This window comes from Lissotriton vulgaris, chromosome 3_1 (assembly GCF_964263255.1).
Source record: "Lissotriton vulgaris chromosome 3_1, aLisVul1.2, whole genome shotgun sequence".
NCBI lineage: Eukaryota > Metazoa > Chordata > Amphibia > Caudata > Salamandridae > Lissotriton > Lissotriton vulgaris.
In genome coordinates, this window is record NC_141689.1 from 558211685 (window position 1) to 558238692 (window position 27008).

The window sequence follows — 27008 nt, forward strand, 5'->3', positions numbered from 1 at the left end:
GTGCTCATGGACATGGGTCAGATGTTTGCCACCACCTGCCTGCGTCCCGAGTTACATTCTGTTAGGAAGTTACCTAACCAGTTAGCTTATCCACTGAAGTCTAGGAGAGGGAGGGCTATTACCTTAGCACTTCCTGCCGCTAAACAAGTTTTGCTATCCATATGTCGTACAGAAACCGTTCCCAGACATACGGATTATTTGCACAAGCTTTGGGACCTACTTGGTATGGAAAAGCTGACCTCTATTGTGGAACACATTGTTCCAACTTCTAAAAAGGCTTGGGGGACAGGTTTAAAACTTCTATCTTATACCTTTAGAGAACTCTCATGCCCGGTATATCTATGTGTCCTACTTACTGTAGACAACCCCGGGTCACCTTGACCCCTCGTTGAGCTAAAACGGTGTTGCAACATAGATATTTGATGACCTGCACCTCTGCATTCCATTAGTTTTCATTTTCGTTCCTTCCCCTTACTTTACTCTAACTCCCCTCCTCACTCCCCCTCTTTTTTCTTCCCCATTCTTTTTCTGTCCTCATAATCTTGTTGACCCGCCGGCCACTGGTTGTAGGTGAGTGCATTGTTTTTCTTCTCAGTGCAAAAATTCCATAAAAATCTATGTAATAATAAAATGTTGGTGTGTGGCCGCTATTGGTTTTGACAGTTGTAAACCAAACTATTGACATTATTTAATTAGTCAATAGCAAACTCCTAAGATGGGAGTTTGTTTTTTAAGAACAAAAACTAATGACCCTTACACACAGGAAGTTTTCCCCAGGGTGTGGGGTGCTCATTATTGGTTTTTTCCTGTCTCACACCAGCAGGTTTTTCCTGGTGGTGATGACCAGTAAAAAAATAGCATTACACCGTCCACCCTCTGTTGGGCGGGTGGAGTAATGCCCTTTAAATGGGGGGAAGTATTCAGCTGATGGAGCCAACGGGGGCTCCGTTGATGGAATATTTATGACCCACCAATCTCTAAGTTGGTATGTTGACCGTGGCATTGGCTGTCAGTGTACTCCATTCATTTTGTGTCTGACAGCCCTGTCTGCCAAACTCTATGGGCCTGAATCAGAAAGGTAAACTTACACTTTTGTGTACGTTTACGTTCATTTTTGGTATTCTCAAACTACGAGTTAATAGGAAGCTTATGACTAAATAGACTGTACCGTTGAGGTGGATACCTGCACTAAAAAAGAGTCCTGCCATATATTTTTTGTGCGAAGTTCTTAGTCATCTGCGGAGTCTCTGCAGTTTGAAACCTATTAATTCTTAGTTTCTGAATACCAGAAAAAAGGTAAACTTACTTAAAAAAATGTACGTTTACCTTTGTAACTGAGGCCCGATATCAGGTCCTAATATTGTATTGGTTACATATGAGCCCATAGTTTCCTTGTTTCTCTGTTGATAGCTATGGTCCATACTTTGAGATCTAACTAATAGGTTTGAAAATGAGAACAGATATAAGACAGCGTAAATTATGCAAAAATGTATATATATTATTTAATATCACAAAATGTTTAAATGAAGCACTATAAAGAAAAATAAATACATGTGGAGGACTAGGCTATCACCTTTACAGTGAAATTAACACAAACTTTGTCTCAAAAAGGAGCTACTGCTCACATAAAAGTGCAATCCCCCAATTTAACTATTGGAGTGTCTTTCTTATTCTTAGATTGGCGCTTGGAGTCTCTGGTTTGTTACCTATGTTTCACATGGAAATTGAGGGATCAGAGAACATGCACATAATAATGTACTTGTACATGGGAAACAGTTTTAGTCTATTATATAGACAATGGGCTTTGGGTCATCCCTTTTCAGCTATTGGCTTCTTTATGTGATTCTCCCTACATCCACTGATTTGAGACATTGTCAGCCTCATGGAGATAAGCCTGGAGAAGTATTTCTCTTTCACTTACATGCTACTGTTCAATGGGTATTATTGGCCTCCTAGGTAGTAATTCGTTAAAATTTATAAAGGCACTATTTTACATTAAACATTCAATTGTTTATCTCATATATGCATTGTATACAGAAAACAATATTTTTTGTGATTTGTTCCTATGCAGTAGGCCTTTTTAAAAATGTTTATCAGAATTAAAGTGTGAGCCTGACTTTAATTGCTTTTTTTGTGTTTACACAGAGGGACAGCCAGACCCCAAAAATGGCAGTTCCGACTTGATGCAATATCCTGCCTCCTGTTCTACCCCACCCTTTTTAGGTCTTGCCTAGGCAGGGCTTGGGCTGTCTCTTCGAGACATGCTGTATCCAGGTATGGACTTGAAGATCCACCCATTTTCCGCCCATCTATTCAATTGGCCTCTGTTACTGTCCTATGTAAATGGTGGCTTTTGATTTGTTAATAGGCTTACTCGTCCCTCCTTAGTACCTTTTTTTCTCATGTTATAATCTCCCATAAAGACGGCCCCTCTTACATGTGTTGTAACTCAGTATGCTCAGTCTGTGAGCCCTATTTTCTTACATTACTTTCTCCTACCTGCTGCTTCAGGCACAACAAGCTGTCCCACAAGTTAATAATTTTGTTTCGCAGCACAGCACGCTGTGCTTGCACTTTAACAATGGCGGCAGCGCAACATTTTTTTTGTTGTGCGCAGCTCGCCCAACTCTACTTTTGTAACAATTCATTTTATTCCCCAGCTCTTCATTTTTATCAGCAATGGCGGCCACACCTGATATTTAAAAAATGCTTTGCTCGCCCGACTTGCACCTTTTAATTTATAAAGAGTATACAGCCAATGGTGGCTGCACGCCTTTATTTTCAAAATGCACACCTCTCCCCACTCCAACAAAAGGCACGGCTCACTCTTTTTTCAATATTTTATGCTTTTCCTAAGCAGTGCGGCACAGGTGGCATGCTGCGCTGCTTATGAAAATCATACAATATTGAACAATAGAGTTTGGTGCGCTGCGCCTTTCTTTTTTACGGCACAGCTCGTCAAACTATTTTTTTAATGTTATATGCTTTCAGTAAGCAGCACTGCACGTGGCTGCCTGTCAACTGCTTAAAGATGAAGGCAGCATGTTGCTCTGCTTACAAAAAACTTCCAATATTGAAAAAAATAGAGTTTAGCGAGCCGCGCCTTTCTTTTCTTCGGCGCCGGTCGCCAAACTCTATATTTTCAATATTCTAATTTTATCGTGAGCAGCGCAGCATGGCACCTTCAACTTTAACAATGGTGTCCACGCCTTCCTTTTTTTTTACATGGCTCGCCCAACTTCCTAAAGTTAGGCACCATTTTGTTAATAGAACTTCCAGGGCTTTTGTCCTGCAGTAAGGACAATACGGGAATCCACACTTTTGATGTCCTTCCTTTGCCAATATTTGTTTTGTTTTACACTACGTGATTGTGCATATTTTTGTATATGTGTGGATAAATTTACATGTGTACCAGTATGTATGTATGACTCGCCAATGATTTTTTACTACAGCATTAGCAAGCATTTGCAATGCAATAGGTCTTGCATTACTAAAAGTTTGAGCTATTGGCATTGCAAATAATGATGTAACACCAAAGCTCAAACTTTCAGAAATGCAAGACATATTGCATTGCAAATGCTTGTTGTTACCAGTGTTCATAGTGGTCCCAGTCTGCCCCACCTACCTTGTGACTGCTTCCTTGTGGCTAAGAGATACTGGCTCCTGCTCTAATCCTCCTCCTTGTTGCAGTGGCTCATAGTTATAATGTATTCTACTCTCCCTTCCCTCGTTTTTAGCACTTGACTGCAACTCATAGCCCTTGACTGCAACTCACAGCAATCTGAGCCTCAGCCCTCAACCAGCCCCAGCAGCTCCTCTTACATATTTGCCAGGCCATTCATATTTTTCATATCTATGTGTCTGGGAACTTTGTAAGTGTAAATGCAGCTGGCTCATTTCATTTCAATGCAGAGTATCCTGTAGCCCCTTTGCCATACTTCTCGGGTAACTTATTTGGTATGTGGAGCACAGAGCAGCCAACCATTATGGTAATTATTATCAGGTTGTAGAGTGCCACACCATCACTACTACCACTATCACCGTCATTACTACAGCCACTACCATGATATTTACCAACACTACCAATGCCATCACCACCATTTCTATTACCACTGTTATCACTACCTTAGATACCATCACCAACATTGCCATTGCCACCACCATTACCATAACCATCACCACCACTATCATTACCAAGATTACAACTGCCATTACCACCATAACCATTACCATTGTTACCACTACTGCTCTCAATAGCTTTGGCTAAAGTGGTAAAACAAGCAAACACAGTCTTGCACAAATGCTTTTTGTGCAACGTTACCACATTAAAGCAAGATCTGGGGGGGCGTAGCTTGGACGCCTATGTAATCGGCAGCAGGACTCCGGGGCTCCTCCATAACTGCCCCTTGCAACTACACATCCTGACCCCCGTCACCGGACCCCTGGCCCCCACCTGGCATCGGAAGGTTTGGGGAGCATAGGGGGCGAAAACTGGGGGAGCTAGGTGGCCCGAGACCCCCGAAACCGACCATTTCTTCCCCCGGAGTGATTGGCCCGAGCTGCCTGACGCCGGCGGGCAGCCGAAGGAAGAAGGCTCCCTGGAGTGGCGGACCCTGCGGAACCTGGTGCGGAGCGCCCTGCACTCAATCTGAGCTGGGGAGAGCGGGCTGGCGAGGAGGATTGGAGGCACCCTGGAGTGGAGAATTCGCAAGCCCACTGACCTCAAATGGCGGCGCACGCGTGAGTGTCCCGGACTCCTGGCCAAATACATTGGGGGGCCTGCGGTTTCCCACCCCCCCTCGTGGAGGGGTCTCCCGGACTCTGAAGCGGGAGCAGCGGCGGACCCTGTGCTGAGAGGGGCACGACGACCGGGGCCGCTGGCTGAGGAACGGAGGGCCTGTCGCGACATCGGGGGTGCCTGGGGACGCCTTCACGGGAGGCCTACAGGTGGCTGTCTCGGACCACCCCTCTGAGTTCTCTGGTGTCCCAGGGCCGGCGGTACCAGCACTAACTGCTCCGCGGAGTTCCCCCAGGCGGGGGAAGACCCGGGGGGCCTCCTCTTTTTTTTCCCCACTCTTGGCAGGGCCCGCGCTGGACTTGTGGTGAGTGGCCTGGACCTCCGGGGGGCAGCCCCTTGAGGCGAACTGCACCTCCTGCTCTCCGCGAGCCGGATTCCCCACTCTTTTGCCGATTGCTGAGGCGGATGACCCAGGAGCCCTCCCTGAGGAGCCTGGTTAAGACGTCCTCCCTGCTCTGACCTTGCCCCTGCATCCACTATCCGGGGAGAGTAAGTGCTCTTGACCACGGGAGACGAGGGGAGGCGGACCTGGTGTTGGGGGCTCCCCTGCGGAAGCGACTGAGGACTGACGGGCCCGGTGCACTGAACCTGAGTGGGGGACTTGTGACGGACTTCAGAAACTCACCGCAGAATGGTCCGGGGGGCCCGGCAAAAAGGATTTGAGGTGCTGAGGCTCGATCACCTGGGTCACACGAGGCCGGAGGACGAGGTGGCATCTGGTTCTGGGAGCACGGCCCCACCACGTGACGGGACCCCTCCCTGAGTGACATTATGCAGGCCATTGTGGCGTCGAGGGAGGCCCTGGAGAAGCGAATGGACACCATTGGCACTGACCTGTCCCTTTTGAGGGATGACCACCGGAAGCTGAAGGAGCGAGTCACGACCACGGAGGCGAACATGAAAGACATTCCTGGTGACGTGGTAACCCTGAAGGCCTCATTGGCGGAGGTGGCGCAGAAAGTTCGGGTGTTGGAACTCAGGGCCGAGGACAGTGAGGGACGCTCCAGACGTAACAACCTCCGCCTTGTGGGAGTCCCGGAGAGGGAAGAAGGCCACGACGCAGTGGCCTTCTTGGAACGCTGGTTGCAGACGTAGGTGGCGCCGGAGGGGCTCTCCCCATTCTTTGCTCTGGAGCGCGCCCACAGAGTCCCGTCGCGCCCGCCTAGGGTCGGGGGTCCGCCTCGTCCGATGGTGGCGCGCCTGCTACACTACCGGGATCGGGACTACATTCTCCAAGCGGCTAGGGCCCTGCCGAATCTACGCATTGGTAACAGCAAGGTCATGATTTTCCCGGACTTCACCAGGGACGTTCCGCGTCAACGATCATCCTTCCTGGCGGTCAAGCGGAAGCTGAGAGCTTTGCAACTGCCCTATGCTATGTTGTTTCCGGCCCGCCTCAAGGTCGTTGCTGGCGGGAGCACTCATTTCTTCCTTACGCCGCAGGAGGCTTGGGACTGGATAGAGACCAGGGGGACGGCTGATGGAGACACCCCCGCTGCGTCCACGCCTAGACGCGGATCTCCTGCATTGACACCGACGCGACGGCCTGGCTCCCCCACTGGATGGAAACAGGAGAGAAACAAGGCAGTGCTGGTGGTGGCGGCCATCAGCCAAGGGGAGGTCAGCCCCTCCAGTTACGGCTCGGAACACTCAAAGAATGCTGAACTGAGTCCGGGCTCCAGCAGCGCTAATTGAGGGACGGGGGGTGGGTTCTGGACGTGTCAGAGGCTCCCATGGGGGACTAAGTGGGCTACAATGTGTACTGCCATGGGACCCGACTTAGGATACAAATGTCTCACGTGGAATGTGAGGGGGATGCACACCATGCATAGACGCCACAAGATCCACGCATTCTTAATTCGGCGGGGCATACATATGGCCTTCCTCCAGGAAACGCATCTATTAGCGCAGGAAGGGAAAGCACTGCAGCATAGATGGCGTGGGCAGGTGTATCACACTGATTACTCGGCCTATGCCAGAGGAGTGGTCATCTGGATAAGGGCGGGGGTACCCTTTCAATGCGCGCAACAGCTTATTGACCCAGAGGGGAGATATGCAGTGGTGAGGGGCAGACTAGATGGGAGGGACCTCACGCTGGGATGCATATATGCACCGAATGTGGACCAACCTGCCTTCTTCTCCTTGCTGTCCCGCACATTGGCACCATTCTTAATGGACTCCCTGCTCCTTGGGGGGACTTTAATTGTGTATCTGACACTGCCCTGGACCGGTCATATCCCCCATTACTAAAAGCACAGGCGAGCAGACTGGCGCTTGCACGTTCCGACTGGCAGCGGCGTTGGGGGCTAATTGATACTTGGAGGGCCCACCACCCGTCGGACAGGGACTACTCCTTCTTCTCCTCCCTTCACGAACTTCACATCCGCATAGACGCCTTCATGTGCTCCCCGGTAGTGCACGGTGAAGTGTCCCATAGCGAATACCTAACGCGCACAATTTCCGACCATAACCCGTTGCTGATGCACCTGCGATGGTCACAGTACCACCCACGCATCCCCACCTGGAAACTTCGCCCGGAGGCGCTAGACGATCAAGTCTTCCGGACCACGATAGCCACGGATATAGAGCCGTATTTTCGGGATAACGCGGGGACTGCGGGATCGGCGACAATCGGGATGCCTTTAAATCAGTGGTGCGGGGGCGTTGCATTGCGGCGGGGTCGGGGGTGCGGAAGACCCTGCTCAGCGCAATTAACCAGGAGGACGCGAAGCTACGCTCGCTGGAGAAAGACCGACCTGAGCGACCAAACATTCAGGAGGCTCTCCTTGAGGCGAGGGAGTCGGTGGCGGCGATGGTGGAGCGCCTCAGGTGCTTCGATCACAAAGCCTACCTTAGACGTGCGCATTTGGAACGGGACAAATCCGGGGTGCTCTTGGCCTGGCTGGCCAATCCGGCTCGCCGCAGTTTGGTTATCCTCGAACTCAGAGATCATGCGGGAGTGGCGCGGTTCGACCAACAGGGAATAAATGAGTTATTCCATGACTATTACACAGAGCTCTATCGCAGCCGGGTGCTTCCGCCGGAAGCTGAATTCCAGGGCTTCATGGAGGGACTGGATCTACCGGAATTGGATGAGGAGACGGCAAAACCTCTAGGGGCTAAGATTGATGAAAGGGAGCTGAGAGTCGCCATCAAGAGTATGGCGTGGAACAAAACACCGGGCGCTGATGGCCTACCGGCGGAGTTCTACCACACCTACGCCGACCTCCTGGCACCCCGACTGGCATGGCTCTACAATGAGGCTAAACGTCTGGGCAGACTACCGAAGACCACTGGCGAGGCGCTCATTGTCCCCCTATTGAAACCTGGCAAGCCACCTTGGGACAGGTCGGCGTCCCGCCCGCTGTCCATGCTTAACCTAGACTACAAGATCTTGAGCAAGATCTTGGCGACGCGCCTACTTCCCAACATGACCACTCTGATCCATGTGGAACAATCTGGCTTTATCCCGATCCACAACACCGCGCTTAATATACAACGCCTTCTCCACGTTCCTACGAGGTGGACGAGGCAGCGGTGTTTGCTGTCGATGTGGAAAAGGCTTTTGAATGCCTGGAATGGCCGTATCTTTTCCATGTTATGAGCACCATGGGATTGGGTACGGATTTTGTGGGCTGGACGGCTCTCTTATACAAGAACGCTACGGCGAGAGTCAGAACGGGAGGTGTAATATCGGAGGCTTGCGTGGTAGGGAGAGGCACGCAACAGGGTTGCCCACTCTCGCCCCTGTTGTTCCCCATAGCGGTCGAACCGTTGGCGGCGTGTGCCCATTTGGGACGAGCATATCAGGGATTGGACGTGTATGGGCAGGTGCATCATATCGCATTATATGCTGATGACCTCCTATTGTTTCTGGCGGACACTGCAACCTCCCTGCGGGGAGCCAAGGCTCTGCTTCAGGCGCTGAGCAGGGTGTCCGGCCTCAGAGTAAACTGGGCGAAATCGTACCTGTTCCCCACTAGGGTGCGCGGGCCATGTCCGCACTCTTCAGAAGGGGTTACCTGGGAGCAGAGGAGCCTTTGTTACCTGGGTGCTTCGATCTACCATACTAACATAGACATTCTAGAGGACAAAATCGGATCGGCAATCCGACTCACCAAAACGAACTTTGACTTCTAGGGTACGCTCCCCCTTTCCCTGGCGGGAAGGATGGCACTCCTTAAGATGGTGACGCTGCCTCGGCTGCTCTATTTTTTTTGGGCCCTTCCGGTCTGGATCCCAGCGAGCTACTTCCGTCGGCTGCGGTCCATGGTGACCGGCTTCCTGTGGGGCTCGGGTAGGCGCAGGGTGGCGCTGTCCACGCTTCTGCGGCCTCGAGCTGAGGGGGGGCTAGCGGTGCCGGACTATGAGCTGTACTACCTGGCGGTCCAGCTGCAGTGGTTGACACAGTGGGCAGCGAGGGCCACGAGGGAGGAGGGCGGATCTGATAAGCCGTGGGGCCGGTACAGGTGATCTCCCGGATCATACTGGGCCTGCCGATGGGAGACCCAAGAATTTGGGAGACCCAAGAATTTGCGACGGTTCGGAAGTGCTGGAATAGGTAACTGCGGAGAGGCCACATTGCGGTGCCGTATGCACCGGAGATCCCGCTCAAATTCTGCAGGGCACTCCCGCACGAGGGCTCATGGCACCGGCTAGAGAACTGGGAGAACCAGGGACTGGCGACCATTGGGGACCTCTATGACAACGGGGCTCTCATGCCTTTCGACCTCCTGCGGGATCGCTTCGAGCTGCCGGGGGGGACTTCCTCCTTCATGCGGCACTGACTGTGGCGATCCGTATGCACTGGAAGGCGGGTTTGGTGGAGCCTCCGCTGGCCACGAGTTGTCAATACGTAGTGACGGCCGCGGGAACGGTTAAGGCTATAACGTGCCTCTATAAACGCATGACTGAGGAGGCTCAGTCCCCGCTAGCAGCTCTGAAGGCGAAATGGGAGGCGGACTTAACGACGGAGATCCCTGACACGGCGTAGTCTGGCATAGTTGAACGGGCCTGGAAAGGGACGCGCAATGCAAGGTTTCAGCTGGTGCATTTTTACATCCTACACAGAGCGTACCTGACCCCTGACAAGCTCCATAGGTACTTTCCGACACACTCAGCAGCCTGTCCACGCTGTCCGGCAGAGGTGGCTGATTTCCAGCACATGTTCTGGTCCTGCCCGGCACTGGGATCCTTTTTGCGGGGGGTGGTGGAGACTCTGCGGGAGGTCACTGAGAGGGATTTGCAACCCACAATGGCACACTGCGTCCTACACTGGTTTCCGCACTCATCGAAAAACAAAATCACTAGTAAATTCCTAGACCTAGGTCTGCTGCTAGCGAAGCGAACCATAACGTCCCAATGGAAGGCAAATAGGGGGCCCACAGTGGAAAGGTGGCGAGCGGAGCTCACTAAATGGGCCAGCTGTGAAGGAGAGATACGTCTGCAACTGGCACTCAGGGCAGGCTCTGATACTGCTTTGGAGCGGGCCCGGGCCTGGGGGCGGTTGGTACTAGAACTCACATCACCGGCCTCTGACAGCGAGGACTCCCCCGCAGGTAGCCCTGGGCCTTAGACACTATGGCTTGGATGGGTGCTCGGCCCAGATCCTCCTGGGATCGCCCCGCGCCCCACGTGCTGACTGCCCTTTCCTACGGCTTAATCCTGGTTGTCGGGCTAGAACCTGCTGTGCCCGTGGAGAAATCGGGCTTGCTCTTGTGGACCTCTGACACGCCAGGGGGGAGGTATGAGGGAGGGGGGTAGGATAGGGGCATGGGGGGTAAGGGATGATGGGGTTTAGGGGGGGGGACTGGGCGGAGGGCGGAGGGTGGAAAGTTGTTTGTTGGTGTTCAATGCTCTCTGGAACAGGTGCGGGAGGAATGGGATGGTTAGAAACGCAGCCGTATGCGCTACCTGAGAAACAGCTATCTGTGCGTACCCTTACAGGTTTTGGCGAATAATGGGCTACTGTATACTCCGGGGTGTGAGCTGAATGGCCGTGTTAGACTAAGTTTTCCTTATCAGAACTTTTGTACCATGAATGTAAGATGCTGAATTCATTGCTGACTAGTATGTACACGAATTCCTGCTGCAATAAAAATTCTTTAAAAAATTAAAAATAAAAATAATTAAAACAAGATCTGTTGGCTTTGCCAATGTGTGCTTTTTAAGATAGTGAGGGCACCTTACAGGCTGACTCGAATCACTAGAACAAGATGGAGGCACATTGTTCATTTGTTATTTTCTTGATTAGGTACTTAGTGACAGTGGTCAACCCACCACACCCAGTTGAGTACACCCGGCAAGGCACACCCACTCCTGAGAAAGGCAAAGCTTAATACTGACTTTTCAATAATCGAATTATACCGAGTCTTCTTTTTGGATTATAGTATATTAGGAATAGACAAGCTGAACACAATTAATGTTTCCTTCTTGATTACCAGAATGGGTTACTTCTCCCAGTAGCCACGTTGTCAGCCTGCACAGTATAAAATTTTGGAAATGTGTTATGTCTCTTTAAGAAGGTCCCGGTTAGGGTAAAACAAAAAATACTTGCCAATATCCTAATGCTTGATTGAAGGTGGAGATTTATGTTGCATAGAAAGGCCAGATACCAAACTTTACCTGTCATCAGAGAGAGAGGACAACCAGGCCAAAGAATCCACAAAAAGAGGAATCCCACTACAAGAAGCAACAATGGAGGACAAAAATCAGAAAGAAGTAGGTGATGAACGGTGAGAAAAAATGGAAGGAATATATTCTAAAGCATCTTCCTCTTGTGACTACTTCCTCTTTCTATGGTTCCGTCAGGAAGCAACATCACAGGAAAGACTCAAGCTTCATCTTGGATTTGAAACCTTCAGTAGAGTTTTCTGGACAATTCACCAACTTAGGAAGATCATTTCATAGGCTTGAGCACATCTTTTTCCTGAGAATCAGACCACGTTGGACATCCTTTACCCACTGCTGGATTTTTCAGTCTTTGACAGATAATGGACAGTCACCGGTAAGCTCTGGGCTCAACATTTGACATATGGTTACTGATATAAAGACCCTATGGCCATACTTCATGTTGAGCAAGCCAAGACTCCATTTTCTGCCCGGGCATTTATCATAAATAGTTATCTTTATTAATTTCAAGAAATGCTTAGAACAAAAGACCCTTTTAAATATCCCCAACTCCGGTTTCAGGACGTTTGTGTGAATAATGTCAATAGAAAGGGGCTGTTTATCACCCTTTGTTATGATAGGTCTAGTAGTGCACTTTGCCTATGATGATTTACTGTGTATTTTCGAAGGTTTACAAGGGTTGTGAGAATAACTCTACGAGAGTTTCTAAAAGAATGACCTAGCTTCTGAAGTGTCTCTGGCTTATAACTTTATTTCATTAGATTTATATAATGGAAATGCTGTAAATTCCAGGCTGCCATTGTTGTGTTCTAACAGACTCCTACTTCTGTATTTACTTATTAATGTTTCTATAGAACAGCCTTCACCCTTAGCAAAGGGTGCCTTTGTACAGATTAGCATATACATGAAATGGATATATTTGTCAAGCATTACATCAAGTACACAGGTCTGGTTTACAAAGGATTTAGATTCGTAGGGTGAACAGTGCATACTTCTTTAGGGTAGCTTTAAGCATTGTAAATGAGGATGGCATGCGTATGGTGGGAGGAAAGTCCAGGCTTTGGGCCATTGCCTGAGAAAGTCACTTCATGGTGAACCTTTTTTAATAGCTGAGAACATCAAGACTGGTGGTAAATGGGGTTTGTGGTATTCAGTTGTCATTCCTTGTACTTGTACATGATGCAGGCAGTCTTGTAGGTGATTTGTACCTTTATATGTAACCAATTCAGCCATGAAAAGCTTGGTTGTTGTGGTCAACTTTCCTCCTAGAGGTATGGGAGAAGCAGAGTTGTTGATTGCTTTCAATGGCTCTTAGGGAGGCCTATTAGTACAGCATTACCATCAGTTCTAGGTATGACCAGATATGACAATGACTAAGATCTTTAGATCTGATATGTAGAAAAATTGGCTTATGTGATGAAGATAAGACCATTATTAGATGACAATTCCTGTTTTTTTTACTGCCTTGATGTGCAGGACCATGACCATGATGAGTCTTGGATGAAATCCAAGGATTTTGCAGAAGAGATGCCCATTGTATTTCAATTCTATTCAGAAAGGCTTCCTTATAAAAGCCTTACTTGGTTCTATACTTATCAGTGGCTCATGTCAAGTTTGAAAATATCCATTCACTTTTACTGAGTTGCTTGCTTGGCACTGAATATCAACTTCATAAGAATACAAGTGGGAGTGTTGTTCTTGCTCTTTTTAATTTTTTGAAGTGGAGTGGCAAGAGTGTCCAGTGTAGGAGCTACGTTTTTGCAGAGGTAAGGCAGGTTATGAATTTGCATCTTGCATGGCAACAATGAAAACTTTAGACGAGAACTTTTTTACGTCAATAGTGGCTCTCAGGGTATTTCTGGGAGGGACATTCCATGTAGAAAGGGTGCAGGGGAAGAGGATGTTGTATATTGTCTTCCATTAATGGCATAAATGATGTTTCACTCCTGTTGCTTTCAGCAGATAACTCCATATTTCTGCATTCTGTGTGGGCACTAAGCTTCATATCTTTTTGTGAAGTGTTGAGATTGCCCTAATGGATAAGAAGGCAGACAGGGTTTATGACCACAGTGCATGCACATTAACTGGTTTTCTGGATGCACAGTAGGACCTCCATGTCTGTCTAGGAATCATACACTTTACTCTGGATAGCATGGTGTTCTGAAGCCAGTCCTAAGGTGGTGAGACTTCTGCCGTTGTGCCATCTGCACCCAGCCACATCTCTGGTCATCCTGAGCTGAATATAATAATCACCTTTCTTGTTTCTCTTTGAAATGTAAAGCACACTTTTAACAGCTTGGGTAGATTTATGCCTGTACTTTGAAGTCAATTCACAAAATTGTAGGTCCTGGGTTTGACTTTTACTCTACTGACTTTAAAGAGTAATTTGAAACCTTAACAAATGGTGTATCTATTTAAAGGGTAAGTTCTCATCAGTAAAAAGAGATCTTGTGGTAACAGTAGCATCAGAGAGTAAGATATGTGTGCTTTAAGTCTACCATTGCGGCCAGTAGCTGTTTGTAAAATATTTACAGTGGGTTGTGGCTCTCCAGTTGCAGAGGAAGCAGTATCGCTTGCCCCGTTATTTTCGGTTGTCCCAGTAGCCTTCTCCTTCTCCTTGTCTCTGCCCCCCACACAAAGTACTTCACTTGGTTCCGCCTTTGTAAGGATTTTTTTTGCACCTGGTCTTTACATTGTGTGGTGGACCCATTTCTTGTGCAAATGCTTTCCCTGAGAAGCTAGTGGAAGCAGGATGAACTATAAAAGCAGTTGAGGGGGCTTAAGGCGTGTAAGAGAACTGGAGTGAACCTGATGAGGAGAACCACCGAGCGCTTTAGGAAACCCTGCGGTTTAGAGTCGAGATGCGACACGTCCGCCAAGCTTGTAGTGGAGGATGAAGAAAAAAAAAAAACAGTGTCTGATGTAAATAGATTGTGGGAGAGACTGGACTGTAGCCCAGCCCAAAAGTCAAGAAAAAGTAGACAAAAAGCAATACCTATTGCTTGAAAGTACCCCCAAAGTCTCAACAACGAGCAAGTATGAAAGAGAAAAGAAAAACAAAATTCCCAACCGTAAGCAGTCCTTCAGTGTAAAGTGCCACAGCGACCCCACACTACGTGCTTCCACCACTTCTCGCCGTGAACAAACCGCTCCAGCAAGCTGCAAGTCAGCGAAAGCCACCTCGAGAATCAGAGGATAGGCAGCCAACAACAAAGCAGAAGGAAACCACAGAGAGAGGATCCCACGACTCCCACAGGTCCACAGCTGGAGAAAGAACGATGAGAGAAGCCGGGGAGGCAGCCGTAGATCAGACAAAACCCAGCGAGGCAGCCCTGCAGCCCAGCGGGGCCAACCTCTGCACCGGGGCGAGCAATGTCCTGCGGCTCGCGTCCCAAGGTTCAAACAGCCCCTGCAGCTTCACTACAGCGAACAGACAGGCAGGCAAGTGTGATAATGCCAGTGAAGTGCTCAGCAAATTCAGAACAGACCTCGATGAAGGCACCCTGCTCCGGGTCCTTGTGTTGCACGCCGAAAACTTTGAATCACAGCCGTTTCTCCGTTAGCCACTGACACATATTGTCTGCGGGGGGCACAGATAGGGAGTCACTAAGGCACTAAATGGAGGGGTAGGGAGAGCAGAGAGAGCACCAGCACATTTGCTGCATCACACCGAGATCTTCCTTTTTCCTATAATGGGACAGAGGAGATGGAATAAACATAGAGGGAGTGGACGGTTTAGAGAATGATAATGATAAATGTACTAATCAGGTTGAAATGGCTGGGTGTGTTAATGTTATAGATACTGCAATAGCCACAGCTACAACTGCTGGTCATGGGGGTCTTATCAGCCAGGAATCAGAGGGTCCTGCTAAATACACAGAGACTCGTAGAGAATCTAACAGCAATATCTCAGTCCAAAACTTAAATGCTCAGACTCCAACAGAGTTGGCGCCAGATCCAGAACAAGGCGACCTGGTCCAGGGTTCGGCGTCCACTATAAAGAATGGATGCAAAACGCCTAATGGGGTGAAGGCCCAGAAATGTTTTCATTTTAATTTGCCTAAAAAACTTAAAGGAGGCAAAGGGCGCGGATGAGGGGTAAACCAGCAAGTAACCGAGGAAATGGGGCGATTGAAGGATGCAACTGTCAATGCTTTTAAGGCCGGGACTACGATCAGTCCTCTTCATAAGTGGGTTTTTTGTACAAGGGAGAGGTCAAAACTATTATCTCTAGACTTTAAAATGCCAATAAATCTGTGGCGTCCCTGACTGAAACATCTGATGGAGATCGGGCAGACCTTTGGAGCGATGGAGGGAGCCAGAGACAACCTTCATCGGCTCCTTTGGAGAAGTCTGACCCTCTACCGGGTAGTACTTCATCGACATCTTCAACATCTTCAGTCTTCTCTCCTGATCTCCACCCCCAGGTGTCACCTCCAAATCTGTCAGAAGCAGGTGTCAAGAGCCTCAACGGTATGGGAGAGATGCTCCTCTCTCCAGCATTCTGTCGGCACTGAATATTCAGACAGCAGAAGCCCAATAATACTACCAGCAGGCTAAAATCAACAGCTCTGAAATAAAGCAAGCATTGGTGGTGGTTACGTCCAAGGTCGCCCAACTTTATTCTGAAGTCGCTGACCTACAACAATGAGTGGTGGAGGTGGAGGATGCCAATACATCTACAGTTAATCTTGTTAAAGCGCAGGACTCTCAAATGTCAGTAATACAGTTCAGGATCGAAGATCTGGAAAAGGAGACAGAACCTGCGAATTTTTGAAATTCCAGAGGGCATCGAAGTTAGCAATCCACGTGCTTTAATCGTTATTCTTCTTCAAAAGGCTTTCCCTGATCTCACAGATTGGGATATGGACACCCAAGTCCAAAGAGCACATAAACTACCACTGTCAATCTCAGCCTCCCAGGGTAATCAATCTAAAACCAATTTCGCCTGACCAGTTTTGGTGTTCCTGGGTAATTTTCTTCTGTGCCAAGCAATATACTTCAAGGCACGTCCTGCAGCCCTAGTTAAGGTAGATACAATGACTATTTTTGTGCGATCTGACCAATGCAAGGCTACTATGGACAAATGGTGGAGGCTTCGCCAACTTATCGATCCCTTTAAGATTGTCTCGTCACAGGTATTTTTGCAATAGCCCGCATGCCTAATAGTAGTTAAGGATGGCAGACAATATTTTTTTCTCAATGAGCAAAATGCCAAGCAAGCTTTGTGTAAATGGCAATCGGCTACCAAGTAGTATTTATAGTCTTAAACTTATCGCAGTAACTATAAGAGAGGATGTTCATGTGGAAATAGACTTTTACTTTTGTATTATAATGGACACTATAACGGATACTCCTAAGAGACTTCCTCCTTTTCTCTCTTCATTCACTTTTTCAGTTTTCTCTCTTCCTTTTTCGCAAGCACATATTGAGGTTTTTTTTTTAATTGTATGATTGACTTACAGGTTGGGGGCAATGGGGGTTTTCGCAATGCTGTCATCATGGGACAGCAGGGAAAGGGGCGATTCCTTTTTCTTGCATCCGGGAGGGGGACGGGCTAAGGGTCAGGCAGGGAAGGTTGCCTGGGGGAGGAAGGTAAAAGCCACAGCTTTGAAAGGTCAAACATTGTTATTTATGCAGAGGAACAGACAGAGGAGCTTGTTATACTGAGTACTTATATATATCTGGATTTTGAATATTTTACAATGTCTGAACTTAAGTGTATGTGTTGGAATGTAGCTGGATTGAATCTAGCAGGGAAACGACGACTAGTAATGGAAGAGTTACGTACTTTTGAACCTCATATAATAGGGTTGGCAGAGACGCATATTGCTTATAAATACAAAGCACTTTTTAAACACATGGGATACGACCTTATGGTGTGTACATCACAATCAGTATCTATACGTGGGGTGGCTATGTTAAAATCTAGATTTTGTCAGGCTACTGTTGTTCGCTCACTAGCAGATACTAGGGGGAGGTGGGCAATCTCACACATTTTGATCAACAGGCACACACTCACAATATGTATGGTTTATGGCTCCAACACCGACTGCCCAGATGTTATCCACCTAGTGAACTCTGAGCTGCTAGAATGCTCTGGCAATAAGATAGTGAGGGGCGATTTTAATTGCATAATGGATAGGAGGATTGGCGCCACTAATGCTTCTGCTCGCGTTAGGATGTGTAAGACTAGAAATGCCATACACAAGCTCCTACACCTGCATCAATTGGAAGATTCTTGGAGGAGACTATTCCCTAATATCCCAGGCTACACCTTTTTTTCATTTCCCCATAAGCACTACTCTAGAGTTGATATGATTTCTGCCAAATATTCTATTTTGAAAAATGTACTGGTGGCAGTTTGCCCTAAAATCACCTTCGATCATAACCCTGTTATGCTAACACCACTATTACAGCCAAGTACGCAAGCACCAATCAGGGATTTCACTTTTCCTAGACACCTTTATAGCAATCTGGAATACATTGAGATGATGCGTAAGGCACTTGGTGAGTATATCGACTCTAATACGGGCTTGGCATCAATTGTAATCGTATGGGACTGCTTAAAAGCTTATGCCAGAGGAGTTACACTCCAATTTATCATAACTCAAAATAGGTTGGGCTATCGACAGTGGGACCAGGAGCAGAAATGGTGCTTAGACTTGGAGCACCAGCATGCTGCGGCTATTATCATAAAGAGTGAGACTGAACATTCATTATATCAAAAGGTTGTAGAAACACAGGCCAAGCTTAAAAGACGGCTAAAAGACAAGGTCGCTAATAACTACCACAAGCTATGGACTAAACAGTACAAGTTTGGTGAAAGAGTCGGTCGGCAACTAGCCAATCAAATTGCAGATCGAAATGCTAAAACCCACATAAAAACGATTAAAGGGGTGGACGGCTTCATATACACTGAGGGCCAGATGCAGGAGCCCAAATACCGTCCGGTAACGACCGAATTCGGCCGTTACCGACCGGTATTTGGTGATTGGGATGTAGGGGCATCATTTTACAGATTCGGTAAATTTACCGATTCGGTAAAATACCGAATAGGTAATTTTACCGATTCGGTAAAACCCAGATGTAGGTGGGACTCTTCAGTGTCCCAAAGGCCTTACAGATTCGGTATTTTACCACCCAATCCGATTGGGTGGTAAAATACCAAATTCAGGTGTGCATGCACACCTGTGCATGCACACCTGTGCAATGTGACGCACAGACATGCCCTTAGGACATGTCTGTGTGCCACATGGCACACAAGTCCGAAATTGGGGTGCTAGAGGGTGTCAAAGTGACACCCCCTGCCCCCTTGCAGGATTCGGTATTTACCGATTCGGTAAATACCGAATTGGTATTGCCCATTGATTCCTATGGGCTTCATGGCCCATAGGAATAAATGGGCAATACCGATTCGGTATTTACCGAATCGGTAAATACCGAATCCTACCGATTCGGGAATTCTCAATTAGGAATTACCTACATCTCCCCCCTTCATATTTACCGACTCTTAAATACCGAATCGGTAAAATTCGGTATTTAAGAGTCAGTAAATATGATTTACCTACATCTGGCCCTAGGTCTGCTCACGTTGTCGAACAATTCAGGTTATTCTATGCTAACTTATATAGTGGCTCAGGTAGTTCAGGAGAACAGATCATTTTGGATTATGCGCAGGAATGTCAGCTATCAACCCTGTGTCCAATGGTTTCCGAGACACTGGACGCAGATATTGATACATGTGAAATCGAGGAAGCTATTAGGGCTCTGCCGGCTGGCAAGGCAGTCGGCAAAGACAAGATCCCATTGGGATTTTTTAGAATCTTTAAAGATATATTGGTCCCCATCTTCTTTAAGTTATGCAACTCTATTTTTCAAGGAGAAGAGGTCCCTCTCTCGTGGAATACATCCAACATTGTCGTTTTCCCAAAAAAGGGGATGATATGAGTTCATACCGACCAATAGCGCTGATTAATACCGACGCTAAGCTCTTTTCTAAAATTCTCGCGGCCTGTCTAGCTTCAGTAATTCACCTAATAGTCTCTGAGCAGCAGCACAACTTCATTCCCGGAATAGACACCTCCACTCATATCAACACTGCAATAGCCGCATTCAATATCTCTGGTCAGATAGGTCAGCAGATGGGTATGCTGATGTTGGATGCCAAGAAGGCCTTTGACCGGGTGACATGGGAAACCATATGGATATTTATGTCTTGTATGGGCTTTGGTCAAAGGTTCATCTCAGCGATACAGAAAATATATAATCATCAAACAGCTACAATTAAACTTAATGGGCTTTCTTCTTCGTCATTTTCTGTTCAAAGGGGGACCCGGCAGGGTTGCCCTCTATTATTTGCTATTTATATCAAGCCTTTTATCCAACATCTACTGATCAATGGCAATGTTGAGCCAGTTATTTTTAACTGGACCAATCTAAAACTAACCGCTTACGGTTGATGACATTGCGATCTTTTCAGACGACCCTGTCAAAGCTATGGCCGCAATCATGAATAAAGCACAAGGATTCGACTTCTTCTCTGGCTACAAGCTAAATTTACACAAAACACAGACGATCCTACATTTTCAACTAATCCTAGACCTGTAACTCTTAGTGTTACAAAGACAGGTATATATCTGAGGGTATGTCTTTGTAGCCAAGTCAACGAAATTGTCTCACAAAACTATGATACATTAATAAAGAAAGTAGCAGAGAAGTTACGGAGCTGGCACCAACTCCCTCTCAGTGGGTCTACAACCTTTACACCGCGGTCAAAACACTGCGGTGCCATTACGACGCGTCTTTTACAACGCAAGTCGTTAAATAGTAGATTTACTATTCCAACACCTTCCCTACTGTACGAAGGCTGGAGTTGGAATAGTAAATCTTACTATTCCTAAGTCCAGCACCCTACAGCGCAAGTCGTGGTAACGACTTGCGTTGTAAAAGATGCGTTGTGATGTACCGCAATCATTTTGATTGCGTAGTAACATCGTACATCCCTCTCAGTATCTGTGGGCGATGCAATGTGGTTAAAATTAATATTATGCCAACATTTTTATATCTTTTTCGTACCATCCCACTAATTATACCATCTTTTTTTTCAAAATGTCTAGATAGTGTTATAGGCAGTTTTATTTGGGGATATCAACGGGCTAGAAGAGCTATTCGATTTCTAAAACTCTCATACATACAGGGCAGATTAAAACTCCCCGATTTTAAGTTATACTTTTGGGCAGCATTTATGGGACGGATACAGAGTTTACTCAGAGGAACGGAAACAAATCCCAATTGGTTTCTATATCAGCTGGCGTGTGGGCCTAATACCTGGTTTTTACTAAACCAAACATCTGACCCTAACTATTTTAAACGAGTTCGCTTTAAGATAGTCAAAGACATTACCAAAATATGGCGTGAAATCTGGAAAACGTAGGCAATACCCGACTTACACCAATATACGCTGCTATGGGGGAACCCTTTGTTTCCTAATATATTCCACGATCATATCGGGAAAGAATGGCAAATTAAGGGCATAACGCGGATGGGTCAGGTGTATGATGATCAGAGTTTTCAACTTTTTTATCACTAAAAGAAGAGTTTGATCTCTCATACAGCCACGTTTTCACATATTTGCAAGTTAGAGAATATCTTACTCGAGGTCGGGGACTATCTGAGCTGTCCAGCTCATGTGAGATCTTGTCTATACCTGTCGGCACCAGAGAGCGAGGAGCAATTGGTAAAACTTATCAAAACCTCATTGGGGCTGTCGGTGATGATGGTCTACAAATTTCAGCTAAACACAGCCAGGTTTTTGGCTTTGATATTTCTAGGGAGGAAATACGAGAGTCTCTTCAAACCATAGATTAGGCTGTAACATCCGTCAATCTAAAACTACCACAGCATATAATTATTTTTATGCTGTATTACACTCCAGAGCGAATTTCCAAATGAGCTAATAACTGCTGCTAAGACCAACTGCCCTAAATGTCAGGAATTCACTGCCGATTTAAACCATATGTTTTTCACCTTCCCTCTGTTGAAGGATATCTGGTCTAACATTGCTGTGACTCTGTCAACTTGGGTCGGCTATGATAGCCCGGTCTCAGGGAAAGAGCTGCTGCTGGGACTATTCACTGAATCTGGGTGTTTTTACGAAATCCTTAGCCTCTATTATTGCTTCTTGTGCTCATCTCTGTATAGCCCGCTCTTGGATACATGCTACACCTCCCAGTATTAACTAATTTTGGTCTCTGATGAGGGAAGTCTTTGAAATGGAAACTGCATTGGCAAAAGCTAGAGGCCCCCGATCTTTGTTAAAATTGCATAGGGTTTGGTCTTGTCTTCAGTGGGATTAATGATAGTATGTATTCCCTTCTTTCTTTCTCTCTTTCTTTCTCTTTGTACTTTTTTTTCTTTTTTCCCTGCGTTTTTCTTTCTTTCCCTCCTTCTATCCTTTTACTTGTTCGTTATTTTTGTTTCCTCTTTCTTTTTTCTCCATAATGCATCTTTATGCTCTGCATATTCATATTGATGTATTTGTATTTGAAAATGTTGCCTTATATTTACTCATGTCTATTTTTTTCTGTGGCAATAAATAATAAAAATAAAAAATATATTTAAATATTGACACAGATATCTCTGGAATCTTTTCACAATAAACATTCATGTGAATCAAAAAAAGATTAAAGGGTAAGTTCTCCAGTGTAATTAAATGTTTTCCTTCTCACTACAGCTGCAACCCACCTTGCGTCCCATATCTTGGAATGTATTTAACGGATCTCGCATTTATAGAAGAAGGAACCCCAAATTTTACAGAAGACGGTCTTGTAAATTTTTCTAAAATGAGAATGGTAATGTTCTTTCTGTTTGTATGTGATCATATTTGGAAACATTATGTGTTTATTAACAGGTGTGAAAATAGATATTTTTCTTGTCCAATCCCCAAGATGCTGGTGCTTTAAAATTAAATAAGAGTTTTTATAGTATGTTTAGGGGCACACATCTAAAAGAGAAAGTGGGGCATTCTGGTGTGCTCTAGTTTTCCACCTTCTGCAATTTAGGCACCTACTTCTGAACATCAACTGGGTTTAAAAATCTGCACACCTAAATGTTACATGAAACAGCTTCTTATATGAGGACAAAAATAAAAAATACAAATTAATATTGAATGAGCTTTAGTTGCAGAGCACCTTCTCACCCAGATATTCAGCATTTGAGATATTTCTGTAACAGAAATATGGCACCTAGAAATGCCAAATGTGATACCTATTTAGGGACAAAGAGCCAGAGTGTATGTGTTTTTATAAGCCGCCCCCTTCTATCTGCCTACTGCACAGCTTTCCAAACTTTTCAAGTTGGTGACACACCTTTTTGTGAAAAGTTTTTCAGGGACACGGTAACGCGAGCGAGGGAAGCGAGCTAGCCCGAACCACCCGCAACCCCACACACAACCCACACACACAACCCCACACACACAACCCCACCCCCACCCCCGCACACACACCCACACACAACCCCCACACAACCCCAGACACAAACAACCCCCCCACACACAACCCCACACACACAACCCCACCCCCCATCCCCACACATCCGCCCCACACACACACCTCTCCCCCACACACACCTCCCCAGATAATGTATCTATGTTTTGTATGGATCTGAAGAAAACCCACATGGTTCGCAACAGAGCATGAACAGGAGATTTGCACATTTGTGATATTACATATTATATACCTGGAGACTGTGTGTCACTGCAGCCAGGCCTCAGTTTCAGGGGATTTGAGAGAAGTATAAGGGTGTTAGAGAGCCTCACACACATAGCTGCCAAGTTTGCAGATTGTGTGACATTACCATGGTTTCAGTGCACTTGTGAGTGGCACTCAACTGCCAAATGTGTGACATTGTCCTGCGAGTAAAACGAAGCAATGAAGTGCATGTAAATAATTAAATATTACAAATTACACCCTTTTGTCACTGAGAAGCCTTCTAAAATATCTTCCAACTGCTTCAAAACCCTGAAATGGAAGGTTAAAATACTTGTACAAAACTACAGAGCAATGAGTCGCGCCACTCACCCATTTAGGAATAAGCCAAAAAGCCTTGATCGCCAACGGCAGGATATCAGCAGTAAACACACCCACCATGAGCTGGATCCTTTGAAGGTTCAGTAATGGGTAAAATGAGGTTGGTGTAGGCTCCAGAAGCTCGTCGCTAAATGTTGCAAGAACTACTAGACTCTCTGGTAAGTTGTAGTTCATTGAATTCAAATATCCTGAGTTATTTTTACATTTTTATTATAGCCTGGAAACTCTCAGTCACAAGAAATGCAGCCCCCCCCCCTGTCAGGTGATTTCAAACCTATGTTATTTAAAGTACCCCACCCCTCGGCGCCAGGTGGTGTGTGGCAGAAGATCCTGTAACAAAAGGATCCTTGTGAGAAAAACAAAAAGTTTTGAAAATATGCATTGCATGGGAAACAATATTTACAGCAAGAATATTAACCTTTTGCCCTTATAAATCATAGGGAGAACAGCTATCAGAGAAAACCCCGACCCTTAAAAGTCCCTGCGTTTCCAGCACAGACAACGTTTTACTCTGCTACAGGATGCAGAAACACAGTTAAGGACTTTATTTGTTGCCATGATGAAAACAACCTTCATTTGTGAGATTCTCAAATGCATTAGATGCATCTTAACTTTCACAGTGGAGTAACAACATTAATGAAGCAACCAGGCACATTGTCTCGGTTTGTTCCAAGCGCACTCAGCACAGATCAGGCCCATGCAACGGATTGTATAAACGTGCTATTCAATAAATGGCTAACTCTGAGGTACAGCACGCGCTGGAGAGCGTGCATAAGTCACATTATGTCCCCCGATTCACATTTGCGACTGAGCCTGGCCTTCCTTTCGAGGGGAACTGCTTTCTTACAATGTTGTGGACTTGCGTCCCTGGACCCTCTGCTGGCATTTCAAAGGACACACGCCGTCAGTAGGGAAAGGAGCAAAACTAAGCTTCACTGCTAGGTGGTGTATGACAGGCATTTCTCTCAGGGACCTAGCATTTTCCAGTGTGTACAGAGTAAAAGTGCACCCTCATCTGCATGGCACTATGCCCAGCTGGAAGCCAACCCTCCCAACTCTGCCCCTTCTATAAAAATAAATTAAAATATTGACAGTCGATTACGAATTTGTGACTTACCAGTTTCAGAGGCACAGTGAACCTCGGCTGGTGATCACCAGTGTTGCCGCAGACAGCGCCCCGCCACCCTCTCGGCCAAGTGAAATGCTTGAGATTACAGTAATTACAACCGCAGCGTGAGCTCCAAACACGCGCTAAAGAAAACATCAGCATGTCAATGGGCAGATAAACAGCACATTCATGCTCTAAGACCACCCCCTTCCCTGCAGCCCTAACAAGCACGACACATCTACACATGGGGCGCGACACAGTAACGTGTCGCGCCACACAGTTTGGAAAGCTGTGGCCTACTGGCTGTGGATGGTTTTCTGTATAAAAGTGACCACCACGAGGGTTGAGGTTTCTCCACAAGGTAGCTGTCCTGACCGTCGCAGGAAACACTTCAGGAGAAAAATCGGAAATGAGAGATCCATCATAGTGGGTGGTCTGAAACCATATGTGGGTACTGAAAATGTGCCCCTACAGTGTAGGAAATTGTCAGAATACACACTTAGTTGGAGTTACTTTGATGCCTGTCTCATGAAAATTGGTGTTGACTAAATTCGGGAACTTGGTTAATACCCATATTGCTCACATATTCCAATAACAGACACTTATCATTGAGTGCAGTCCTTCCAGTAGCATCAGTGGATGGCACCGGAGTGTGAGTTCACATGGCATTGTCTGTTACTCATATGTTATTTTATGCCAACTATACTAAACTTCGAAAAAGCACCTGAGGAAAGTATCAGCCCATGTGAAACAAGTGTCAACTAAGTTATTGCAAACCAGGGAAGACGTGGCTTGGTAGTTCATGATGGACTGTTCCCATGAAGCACAGGGTAAAGACTGATTTGCATATAACTGTGGCTGAACTGGGGTGGCGAAGTGAGCTAAAGAAAGATGATGGATTCAGCCCAGATCTGTGACTGGAGGTGAGTGTCTGAAAAGTTTCAGCGCTCCGTCCATCATCTCCTTGTGTTTGCTTTGTACCCCCTAAGTTAGCACGGTATGCCCATTCTTGGGTTCCTTGCTCACATTGCCACTGAATTCAAGACAGTCTGGCTGATGAGGGCTGTTAGTCCAAAACCAGTCCCAGGATGCTTGTTTCTGGTCCAGGGAACACATGGCTTGGTAGTTCGGGCTGCACTGTTCCCATGAGGCACAGGGTCAAGACTGATTTGCATGTAGCTGTGTCTGAACTGGTGTGGCGAAGTAAGCTAAAGAATGATGATGGATTCAACCAAGATCCTGAACTGGGGGTGGTTGTCTGAAAAGTTTCAGCGCTCTGTCCATCATCTCCTGGTGTTTGCCTCAACTAAATTAATTATTGTCACAAACAAAAACAGATACAAACACCTATTAAATACTTAGATGTAGATTGACATACATTGGTTGGATTTATTATTATGAGTGCTATGTCTCAAACTGCAATGAACTCTAGCGAGGCCATAAGAGGTAGCATTCTGATGCCGTCAATGATAGAAAGGGACTCGATAAGAAGAGCTTTGATGTCAACAGATGTAGAGAAGATCTAGAGAGGTTAGAACCTGATGCTGATAACTCTAAGAAGACTCTAGAGAGATAATGTTCTGATGACAATGAATATAGAGAAGCCACAGAGAAGTAAGAGTCTGATGCCAAAAACTTCATAGATGCCTTAGAGAGGTAGGGTTCTAATGCTGATGACTCCATGCTGTTGTTTGTTAATTTCAATATTTAGTCATAAGCAATGCCTCTTAGAAGAAATCCCTTTTACTAGTATTTTTATGAGAATCATACATTAGGAAGAATGCATCAGAATTAGTGTGAAATTACTTTTGTCAATACTTTGCTACTTTTATTGCCAACCTATTTCTCTGTTGTTTCTGATAGGATACCACTATTGTCTTTGTATTTTATTTATTACCTTAACACTATATACAAAACTCTACTTTCAAACAAAGAAAACATATTTATATTAGTTACCATAGGCAGTGACCCAGGTCTTTCAGAAGTAACACAAAGAATCTTGTAATTGTTATCTAAGCAGTTTTTTATTGATTGACTACAATCTAATTTTCCCTTATTTGCCTTCCTGCCCAGGAAGGGTTCTACCTATCTTTCTATTAGGGGTGGGTGATAAATTCCGCTCCGCCAGCGAAGTTGGTGGAGTTTTGGCCCATCTGCGTTATGCATGAAACGCGGAGTTCTGGCCAAATTCTGCCAACCGCCACATAGCAGTTTTTACTCACCATGGCTCCCCATCAGTATGTTTATGAGCCGGATCGAGTCTTGGTATCCCTTAGCATGATTTTTGGTCACTAGTAGGGCACCCAGGGAGATTTCCCCTATGCTGCTGCTTGAGTAGAAAATCTACTTTGAGCTGCAGCGTAATCTACTCGAGAAGCAGTGC

The 27008-nt window shown here is 46.2% G+C and overlaps 1 protein-coding gene across 2 annotated transcripts in view; it reads left to right on the forward strand.

The window, feature by feature from the left end:
• RASGRF2 (Ras protein specific guanine nucleotide releasing factor 2) overlaps positions 1-27008 on the forward strand; it is a 1825430-nt gene that overhangs the window by 1674186 nt on the left and 124236 nt on the right. For both annotated transcript variants that reach the window (XM_086960835.1, XM_086960836.1), the window contains exon 25: positions 22164-22281. In XM_086960835.1, coding sequence (XP_086816961.1) covers positions 22164-22281 — 118 coding nt within the window. The remainder of the gene's footprint in view (positions 1-22163; positions 22282-27008) is intronic.